This window comes from Mya arenaria, chromosome 3, assembly GCF_026914265.1.
Source record: "Mya arenaria isolate MELC-2E11 chromosome 3, ASM2691426v1".
Taxonomy (NCBI): Eukaryota; Metazoa; Mollusca; class Bivalvia; order Myida; family Myidae; genus Mya; species Mya arenaria.
Genome location: NC_069124.1, coordinates 27,579,883 through 27,590,613, shown reverse-complemented (window position 1 = coordinate 27,590,613; position 10,731 = coordinate 27,579,883). Strand labels below are relative to the sequence as shown.

At 40.9% G+C, this 10,731-nt stretch overlaps 2 protein-coding genes across 4 annotated transcripts; both read right to left on the bottom strand.

Annotated features, from left to right (window-relative positions):
• Positions 1-2,155: 2,155 nt before the first annotated feature.
• On the bottom strand, positions 2,156-6,254 carry LOC128227971 (E3 ubiquitin-protein ligase TRIM71-like). Of its 3 annotated transcripts, none has more exons than XM_052938963.1 (4): positions 6,229-6,254; positions 5,490-5,997; positions 4,316-4,502; positions 2,156-4,028 (listed from the first exon to the last, which is right to left on the bottom strand). In XM_052938963.1, exons 2-4 carry the CDS (start codon positions 5,721-5,723, stop codon positions 2,497-2,499), a joined length of 1,953 nt encoding a protein of 650 aa, XP_052794923.1. In that variant the 5' UTR covers positions 5,724-5,997; positions 6,229-6,254; the 3' UTR covers positions 2,156-2,496. The 3 variants fall into 3 exon arrangements, with proteins under 3 accessions (XP_052794923.1, XP_052794924.1, XP_052794925.1); XM_052938964.1 differs by having other exon boundaries at positions 5,490-5,925; positions 6,229-6,253; XM_052938965.1 differs by lacking the exons at positions 5,490-5,997; positions 6,229-6,254 and adding an exon at positions 4,862-4,912.
• A 1,908-nt stretch (positions 6,255-8,162) lies between these two features.
• On the bottom strand, positions 8,163-10,390 carry LOC128229354 (actin-5-like). The gene is made up of 2 exons (XM_052941227.1): positions 10,325-10,390; positions 8,163-9,884 (listed from the first exon to the last, which is right to left on the bottom strand). Exon 2 carries the CDS (start codon positions 9,867-9,869, stop codon positions 8,730-8,732), a length of 1,140 nt encoding a protein of 379 aa, XP_052797187.1. The 5' UTR covers positions 9,870-9,884; positions 10,325-10,390; the 3' UTR covers positions 8,163-8,729.
• Between the last annotated feature and the right edge of the window lie 341 nt (positions 10,391-10,731).

The following is a 10,731-nucleotide window of genomic DNA, read 5'->3' as shown; positions in this document are numbered from 1 at the left end:
AAGTCTGCTGCACATACTGCATGTACTGCTGTGGAGAGTGTGAAGAAACGTGTGCTGATAGTTGTGAATTAGAGTGTGCTGCACATACTGCATGTACTGCTGTGGAGAGTGTGAAGAAACGTGTGCCGATAGTTGTGAATTAGAGTGTGCTGCACATACTGCATGTACTGCTGTGGAGAGTGTGAAGAAACGTGTGCCGATAGTTGTGAATTAGAGTGTGCTGCACATACTGCATGTACTGCTGTGGAGAGTGTGAAGAAACGTGTGCCGATAGTTGTGAATTAAAGTCTGCTGCACATACTGCATGTACTGCTGTGGAGAGTGTGAAGAAACGTGTGCCGATAGTTGTGAATTAGAGTGTGCTGCACATACTGCATGTACTGCTGTGGAGAGTGTGAAGAAACGTGTGCCGATAGTTGTGAATTAAAGTCTGCTGCACATACTGCATGTACTGCTGTGGAGAGTGTGAAGAAACGTGTGCCGATAGTTGTGAATTAGAGTGTGCTGCACATACTGCATGTACTGCTGTGGAGAGTGTGAAGAAACGTGTGCCGATAGTTGTGAATTAAAGTCTGCTGCACATACTGCATGTACTGCTGTGGAGAGTGTGAAGAAACGTGTGCTGATAGTTGTGAATTAAAGTCTGCTGCACATACTGCATGTACTGCTGTGGAGAGTGTGAAGAAACGTGTGCCGATAGTTGTGAATTAGAGTGTGCTGCACATACTGCATGTACTGCTGTGGAGAGTGTGAAGAAACGTGTGCCGATAGTTGTGAATTAAAGTGTGCTGCACATACTGCATGTACTGCTGTGGAGAGTGTGAAGAAACGTGTGCCGATAGTTGTGAATTAAAGTCTGCTGCACATACTGCATGTACTGCTGTGGAGAGTGTGAAGAAACGTGTGCTGATAGTTGTGAATTAAAGTCTGCTGCACATACTGCATGTACTGCTGTGGAGAGTGTGAAGAAACGTGTGCTGATAGTTGTGAATTAAAGTCTGCTGCACATACTGCATGTACTGCTGTGGAGAGTGTGAAGAAACGTGTGCTGATAGTTGTGAATTAGAGTGTGCTGCACATACTGCATGTACTGCTGTGGAGAGTGTGAAGAAACAATTCGAATGTAGACCATGGGATGCAAATTATCGAGCGGACGGAAGTAGAACCTCATTTCATACGTTCATTTCGCAAATATTGTTGCTGATCAATAGTTGCCAGTCACAATGACACTTTGTTCGTTGGATAAAACATGAATTGTACACATATACACAGACTTGCAGACGAGTGCAAACGATTTGTAAAGACAAATCTGGTGACTAGTTGATCGATACGATGATAACACTTCGGAAAGACTGTTGGCTACTTCCAACATGTTCTAAAATTAAACTTACCCCCCCCCCCCCCCCAACTCTTTTCTACAACTTGATAAAAAGGGGAACAGAAGTTATCCAAGTGGCCAAGTGACGAGATGATTTGTGTTAACCTGTGTAAGTGTCACACATTAAAACAACTGACAGCCTGAGGGTATGCAATTTAAAAAAAAAAAACGCTGTTATTTTGTTTTACATGTCGTTCATTAACTAAACGATGGCATAATGCATTTCGGGGCGTTTTGTGTCTCTTATTGATTGAAACGCTATGCAGCGCGTTCATCCAAACCAGATGTTTATTATTTTCCGTGCCTGCTTGGCTAGTTCCTAAACTTAGTTTCGATGGTTTTATGGATTAAGATATGGCCAAGAAATCAGTTGAGGAAATGATTCAATGAAATGTACGGGAACACGCCCAGTAGTCAAACATGGAGAAAACTGTTTCGCAGCTACTTAAGCGTTGAATACGTTCGGAACTCGAATGAAAAAAGATCAAAAGTGTCAAAAAGGCACATTCTTTCAGGGGCGTAGCTAGTCCTAAAAAAATTGTAGGCCCGATGGTTCTATGTGAGTTTGGGGACTTTTATATGTGCATTACACTCACTTAATAATATTTGCAATTATAACAATAAAATCAAGCAATACCCTGCACTTGGTTTAAATAAACAACAAACTTTTGAGTTGTTCAAAGTGTTCGAGTAGCTATTAGTTTTTATTGCATTATTTTGGCTATTTAAATTTTGTCATTTTCAAAAAAAGGTTGTAGGCCCAGGCCTACAAGGCCTATTTATAGCTACACCACTGCTCTTTTAACTATATGTAAATATGGTGTATGATGGTTAAAATGCCGATTTTTTAATAATAAACGGGTAAAACATTTGTAGGTGCGCATTCTTTAAATTGTGAAGCGTAGAATAGAAAAAAGTACTTAAAACCGAAAGACAGAACGAAAATGTGTTTAACGGAAATGTTTTTATCTACGATAATTATAGTTGTACATGTTGCAAAAACCAAATGTCAGACAATTTAAACAAGGCATTTCATAAGTTATGTACAATAAATAAACTATTTTCAATTCCATACGTAGTACATGTATATTTAAAATAGAACTCAGAGTGTATGCAGTTTACGACATGTATTTGTAGACACGGACGTTTCCCTCGGTGTCACCGACCCAAAGGAAGCCCTCGCTGTCCACAGCCACCGACCACGGCTCCCCGAGTCCGTCCTTCTCCGTCAGTAGAAGCTTGATGAAGTGGCCATCCTTGTCGACCAGGTGCACGGCGCGGTTGTGGGAATCGGCGATTAGAATCTGACAATATTTGTCAGTGGCCAGGGCGTTGGGGACAAACGTGTGCGCTAGTTCCACCGTCGTCGGTCCGTGGTACTGCCATTTCATTTTACCGTCGGCTGTGAGCGCAACCACGTGGTCGTTTCCTTTCGCCCATTCGGAGACGATAATATCCTTGTTTGCGTTGACGGTGACTCGTATAGGGCGCGTGAACAAATTTGTTCTACGTTCCTTGTCAAATTTCTCAACGCGGCCGAAGTTGTTCACCCTCAAAACGGCACCTTTCGAATCCGGGCCACGAACGGATTCACCAAGCTTCTCCATAGCGCATACTAGGATATCCCCGCTTTCCATCTGTGTAAGGCCTGCAGGATACATTGGCAGGTTGGCAAAATCAGTGATTTGTCCGTTTCCGGTCATTCGACGTATTTTCCTCTGCGACGGAAATGACATCATAAGGGTATCATCGGAGGCGACGTAGATGTCACCGACTTCAAAACCAGCCTTGACGTGCGTTCTGCATTGGCCACTCTTTGTGTAAAGGAATATATGTTCCGACAAGCTGTTACACAACCACGCATTCCCGTCTTTGGAGGGGGCGATGGATATTATAGCCTTGCCTCCAAGGACGGCAAAAGAGCTCAGCTCCCGAACCATTAGAGCCATGGCCGGTCCTATCTGGCGGGGAATCGAGATAGCCACACTGGCAGCAACGTCGGAGGTCCAATTTCCGAAACAGATCCAAAGATCCGTGGATGGAATGGGACCCGGTCTGAATTTGAATTCTACAAAATCAACTGATTCGCCGGGAACCTCTTTCGGCAGGTTTTCCACTCTATTCTTAATATTCACTGAATTCTCAATGACGTCATGGTCGCTACCAACATTCATAAATGATTCAGCTGCCAGTATGATGGACTCCATGGAGGCGTAGACGACCTCCGCTGACCGGATGTTCCTCTGTAGGGTGTTCTCCATTTCTTTATTCTTCTGTTTTATCTCCGAAATCATTTCCGCCGCCATACGATCTATCTCTTCATGAAGCTTTTTAGCTTGACCTTTAATCTCTTTGGTCGTTTCCTGTGTGTTCTTTTCCAAACTTTTGGCCATCGCAGTCAGTGTTTTAATATGCCCTTGGATTTTTGGCAGAAACTCTTTAGTATGGCGGAGGGATTTTCCTATATCGCGTTTCCGGCCCTCCGCCACGTCATTGAGTTCAAGCGTCTGATGGACGGTGTGGTTGATGGTTTTGCAGTCGCGGCACACAATCTTGGCACAGGGAACGCAGTAGAATCGCAGCTCCTCCTGCTCGTGCTGGTCACAATACTGCTTCTGCTGGATCTTCGCCTTGGACTTTGTGTTGTCGCCTGGAATAAACAAAAAAGTTGGTACTCGTGATTTAAGAGTGAAAAACAACATATAATGTTGCAACATTTGCAAATGACTTAACAGCATATTTAAAAAAAAAAAATAAAGATAATTTAGAACTTAAATTCTAGCTGAGCATCTTCAAACTTGCCTATATGGTAAAATTTCGAACAATTTTCAATTATTAGACTAAGTAATTAAAAAAACCCACACGTTACTGAAAAGTCAGTCAGTCAGTCAGTTAAGAAGTTAAGAAGATAGTAATTTAGTTAAATAGTAAGTGTACCTATAGGCGCGGTCCTGTGCACTCTTGTAGCCTTCATCTTGTTATGGTAAGAGAGACAGTTGGTACACATGTTTTCTTCACAGTCTAGACAGCGGTCCGCGGCACGGGCGCCCGTGTCACAAATGTCGCATGGAGGCGCCTTGTCCGTGCTCTCGCTAGCAACTAGGTACATGTTTGCCGGGAGGGACTGGAGAAATAAAACAAAAACTATTGAATAACTTGAGTCATTTCAGACACCGGTCCACGTCAAGGGCGATAGTGTCGCAGATTTCGCAAGGGGGTCGCCATGTCCGTGCTTTTGCTAGCTACCAGGTACATGTTCGCTTGCAGAAATTGGGAATGAAAAAGTACTTAAGTTTTAAACTTATCACGCGTTACAATGGGGCGCTTTAAGCCATGTTCTTTACTCGATACGGGGTACCTGTAGAAACTGGGTACATTTTTGTTTTATTTATCGACGTCGATTCATCCCGGCGCACGTGTCATAAATGTCGCAAGGGAGTGCCTTTGTGCGTGGGTGTTATTCTCGTTGAAGTACATATTTACCTGTAGGAGCGAAGGGGATGAAGATAATTAATACATTTATTTAGTTTTAAAGCCTATTGACATTCAAGACATCTGTCCACAGCGCCTGTGTCAGTCACCGATGTCTTAAGGGGGCGCTTCATCCGAACTCTTACTGGCCACCAAGTACTATGTTTACCTGTAGAAAATGAGGATAGCAAAATGAGGGTTCATCGCAGGGGTCTCAGGTTTGATCACCCGCCTAATCACTAAAAAACTGTTTTTTCGGGACAGGTGTTAAGCTAGGTTTAACTGTCGAACGTAAGAGAAGCAGCAAAGCTCTAGTCAGGGTATCCTTACAATCATATACTCTCACTGGGGCCGACGCCCTATAATAGTTTGGTGTGTTCCTAAAACGAAGTTTTTTTTTCCTTTTTCCAACTACCCCGACTAGACAACGGTCTACCAGGTACGGAATGGGCACACGTGTCACATATGTAAACGTTTGCTTATTAACAGGTACATGTTTGCATACAACTCACATAAGTTTGCCTTACCATTTCCAGGTAGTACTATTTATAATATATAAACCGTGCAACTTATTATCTTTGTTTTCAAAAAGAAATTCATTTGAATGGAATGAACGATATATCACTATTTTTAAGCTTACCCGGACACCGCCGTTCTTCGGTATATCAATGCTCCTGGAACAGAGGGGACACGGGAAGCTTTTCTTATATTTTCCCTTTTCTACATATCGCCTTAGACAGTTCTGACAAAATGAGTGAAGGCACGAGAGAAGTTTTGGCTCGTGAAACTTGTCGGTACACAGCCCGCATTTTAGTTCCTTCTTCGCTACAGCAAGCTTCCCGCCGTTCTTTGTTGTCGACGACGCCTTTGACATATCAGATTTTGAGTCTTTGGCGTCTTTGGAACTGTCAGGTGCGCCGCTCTTGGTGTTTCCGGTTCCGTTATCTCTTAAACTAACTGGCACTTTATTACTGGCTTCGTTATGGATGTTCTGTCTGTACTTATTATTTGCTGTGTCTTTCGGGTTCCGTGCGCCCTGAGTGCGGGGCGATCTTTGGCGCGCGCGTTCCGCTCGTCTGCTGGAGGGAGAAACCACGCGTACTTTAACTAGGTACGCCTTTTCAGTTTTCTTACTAGGTGATTCTCTTCTAAACAAGTAAGGAAATGCATAAATGCTCAACGTTTAACTGTATTCATCTCCAAATTATAATCACGTGTACAATTTAATGAGCAAATATAAAAACAATAAATTTGAAATCCATTTGATTTAAAACGAATTGTAATTTATTTCGAAATTATTATTTTATTTTAAAAATAAATATTTCAAAATGAAAAAAACACTGATATTATTATCATTATATGCTTGAAATTTTACATACCCTTTAAAGACAATGGTGTCCTGTATTATTCGAGTCTTTTGAGACATTTTCGTAAAATCAGTTATTGAAGTACTAATTTCGGTACTTTATAATGTAATTATTGGCCGTGTAACTTTCTTTTGTTTTCGATAACAATCCGGGCATGAAAGGAAACACTGATTGTAGATTTACTAATTTATTTAAGACGTTTGAATTTCAACGAAGCATGTTCAAACGATTTGGGGTCTTTAATGAGTGAAAAAAGCGATCATATGAAACGATATAAATTATGCTCCCCGAAGTTTATTAGGATGGAAGAAAAGCGTATTTAAAATAAATACTGTCTCGCATGTTATCGAGCGTGAAGACTCCCCCCCCCCCCCCCCACACCCTTGCAAACTGAGAAATCCTTATTTGTTATTTAAATACTGTAAGACCTTAAGTAACTGTGTACCGAATAAAAATAATGCTAAAAAATTAGTTACTGCACATCATTATTTTATTTCACAGATACTACTTAAAACACCTGAATACCGCGTACAAATGGGTCCCCCTGCATACCGAGAAATCCTTATTTGTTATTTAAATACTGTAAGACTTAAAGTAACTGTGTACCGAATAAAAATAATGCTAAAAAATTAGTTACTGCACATCATTATTTTATTTCACAGATACTACTTAAAACACCTGAATACCGCGTACAAATGGGGTGTAGGGGGTCAGCCTCTATACTTGCAGAAATAGAGTTACATATACTTATTGTTAAACTATTCAGGCTGGCAACATTTATTTTGAAATCCTTCGAGTGGGAAAAATGTAAGGATGAGGCATAACAATACATATAACCGTTGTCACCTATATCTGGCCCTGACCTTGAACGTTCGTGACAACACCATGGGCGCTCCATGTTGTGAACACTTGTGCCATTTTTTCGAAATTCTTAATTTAAATAAAGATAAAATGGTTAACCTTTGACCATTTGTTTTCTGTATATAAAATGTTTCATGTTCACAGACTTATACGATATTTACATTAATGCTAGTCAGGGGCGTAGCTAGCTCTCTAATCACGTGGATTCTTTATTGTGCTAGGGCGGTTCGGTGACATTCCTCCTCAGAACAAAATGAAAACCATGGTGCAATCTGGTGCATTCTGGGCATTCTGAGGTGCTTTTTTACTGGAAAATGGACAGTTTTAGGACCATGTTTTTAAGTACGCATACCGCAACTTTTACTGATTTTTTTGTCAGAGTCATGTGAATTCAGCCGCGTACTCGTGTATAGGCAGCTACGCGCCTGCTAGTATATGAAAGGCAACCGGTGCTGCATCGCATTGAATCATATATATTTTCAGCCTCTTGCATTAATAAATATTCATAACGGATATGATCACCCCATCAGAGGTACTTTCTCATTGCCTCTGATATGCATATACATGCAGCACGTGAAAATGGGCAATGTGTATGCAATTTTGATATGTTTCTTTCAATTTGTCTTGACGATTTAATGTATCTTTTTTTTCTAGGAAGAATCACGATTGTCGGATACTAGGTCCCTTCCAATAAATGATTTTAGTCGTTATCTCTAAAATTGAAATAAGTATAAACGTCACAGATCATGGCAACAAATTGATTGATGTTTTCATTTCCTCAACTTAGTGCTACCGTTTAATATTACCCAAATCACTCAACTTGGTAGCAAAATCAGTCTATGAAAGTAAGATAATTTCATTTAACGGCTAAAACAGACCTAGATTTTTGTTGAAACGGACACTTGTCAAAAGAAATCAGCAGTCAGTTTATATCCTTCATTCGATGTTTTCAATCTTTTTAGTGACTGTATATTTTTGGACGAACAAAAATATTATTCAACGAATTTGATTCACCATTTCTACTCGTTGTTAAAATACCTTATTATACAGTGAACAACTACAATTCTGCTTGTATTTACATTTTATTATCCAGTAATTCATGAATGAAATATCACAAAGTAATGCATTTTTATAAAATAAATCAAACAAAGATGATATACTCTGAGGCAAAAATGATTATAACTGATGATTTTAAATCTGATAAATGTCTGATAAATATGCAAAGTGAATGCGTTTGATAGTTATTATGTACACAATAATGAGGACGACAATCAACCATGAGTTTGACGGTCAGAGATGTCTAGTGGTATTGGTGTCCGCCTCTCACCCAAGAGGTTTTGGGTTCGAACCCCACCAAACGTACATTCTCATGACCTCTCGAAATGGACGACAGTTCTGGTTTCCACCCATAAAATGTACTTGAGCGTGGTTCTATAAGCTAATAGCTTTCGTCACAGTCGAGCATAAATACATTAGTATAAACTAACAGTCAATTTAAAGCATAATTATAAATGCATGCTCAAATAAACTAATAGTCTATATACAGGCAAATATTGCACGATGTAAGAAGTAAAACCTTATGTAAAAGAATATATACAAATCAATTATCTTTTCACAGTACACAGCGTTTGTTCCATATGTACTGTTTGAGTTTAGAAGCACTTCCTATGGACGATGCCTGGTCCGCACTCTTCGTATTCCTGCTTGGAGATCCACATCTGGCTGAAGGAGGTGAGTGAGGACAGGATGGAGCCGCCGATCCACACCGAGTACTTCCGCTCGGGCGGCGCGATGACCTTCACTTTCATGTTGGCGGGAACCAGCGCATCAAGCTCCTTCTTCATCCGGTCGGCGATGCCGGGAAACATCGTTGAGCCACCGGAGAGGACCACGTTGTTCCAAAGGTCCCGCCGGATGTCGATGTCGCTCTTTTGGACTGAGTTGTGCAGCAGCTCATGGACGCCACCGTTCTCCATGCCCAGGAAGGATGGCTGGAACAGAGCCTCCACGCACCGGAAACGCTCGTTACCAATGGTGATCACCTGACCGTCAGGGAGCTCGTAGCTCTTTTCAACGACTGAAGATTTCGCTGCTGAGTCCATTTCACTTTCAAAGTCCAGGGCCGCGAAACACAGTTTCTCCTTTATGTCCCTCACTATTTCCGTTTCAGACGAAGATGAAAAGTTGTATGCCCTCTCAGTCAGGATTTTCTTAAGATAGTGTGTGAGGTCCCTTCCGGCAAGATTCATGCGCTCAATAGCATGGGGCAGCGCGTATCCCTCGTAGATCGGAACCACATGTGATACACCGTCACCAGCGTCAAATACAACCCCCGTCGTCCGCCCAGACGCATACAGTGACAAGACAGCTTGAATAGCGACGTAGAATGCCGGCGTGTTGAATGTCTCAAACATGATCTGAGTCATACGTTCCCTATTGGCCTTGGGGTTAAGAGGCGCCTCTGTCAGCAGCACGGGTTGGTCCTCGGGTGCCACCCGGAGCTCGTTGTAGAATGTGTGATGCCAGATCTTCTCCATATCGTCCCAGTTGGTGACAATGCCGTGCTCAACTGGGTAACGAAGCGACAGAATTCCGCGTTTGCTTTGTGCCTCGTCTCCGATGTACGTGTCTTTCCCGCCCATTCCCGCCATCACGATGTCGAACCTTGGGCGCCCGGTGAGAGCCGGAAACACCGCCCGGGGAGCGTCATCGCCTGCGAACCCCGCCTTGCACATTCCGGAGCCGTTGTCAATGACAACGCTGGCAATTTCCTCGTCATTGATTTGACTCATTTTGATTTTATATTTCTGCAAAAATAAAACATTGCATTTAAATTATAACCCCAACACTCGCAACGTTCGAAAATAAGTTCAGACCAAAAATGTGAAATAGCCAATGTGACGTCAAATAGGTGCAAGCAAACGCTTACATTACAAACATTTCTAAACAATAAAAAAGATATTTTAATGTAGATAACCAATGGTAATTATATTAATTTGAAATAGTTCGAAAAAGGCTTAAGACAAATAGACAAATTACATATCAAGTGTTTAAAGAAGCATGACAACCTTCAAGGTTGTTAAATTTAAAATGCATAAAACACATAAATTATACAACTAATGATAATTGCATTCAAATAATTTAAAATTAATTCTTAAATAAAATTCAGATTTAAAATAATGATTATTGCTTGCAAATTGTTTAAACTTAATTCTAAAATAATAAGTAAATAAATGAGGCTACTTACCGTTTATCAAGCGCAGATATAAACGTATCCAAAATTGAATTTTGTATTGATGCTATACACTTGCTGTTGAATGATTTAAATGATTTAACATTGCAGTAAACGGGTATATATACTAAAAGTTTGCGCAACCAATAAGCTAAACAAATGACAAATCACGCCCATTTCCACGAAATTGTGCCTTAAAAGGTAAACGGACCCTTGTCATGGCGCTATTTTTACTTGTGATACCTTTAGCGCAGTTACTCACCTTTAATGGAGTTGCTTAAGCTAAAAATCGGCCTAAATCATTGCTATTTTTATCTCAACTGGGTCGATTTAAAGTATACTAGTGGAAAAAGAAAGCTAACGATAGTAAATTAATAGTGCGATACATGAAGTATTTATAGTCATATCGAATATCGATGCGT

What these genes read in the sequence shown, in the direction of transcription:
- LOC128229354 (XM_052941227.1), bottom strand. Translation starts at nt 9,869, where the DNA reads ATGAGTCAAATCAATGACGAGGAAATTGCCAGCGTTGTCATTGACAAC.
- LOC128227971 (XM_052938963.1), bottom strand. Translation starts at nt 5,723, where the DNA reads ATGTCAAAGGCGTCGTCGACAACAAAGAACGGCGGGAAGCTTGCTGTA. An exon ending in CGAAGAACGGCGGTGTCCGG is followed by an intron (nt 4,503 to 5,489) that starts GTAAGCTTAAAA and finishes TTATTTCTCCAG; the next exon opens with TCCCTCCCGGCAAACATGTA. An exon ending in GCACAGGACCGCGCCTATAG is followed by an intron (nt 4,029 to 4,315) that starts GTACACTTACTA and finishes TGTTTATTCCAG; the next exon opens with GCGACAACACAAAGTCCAAG.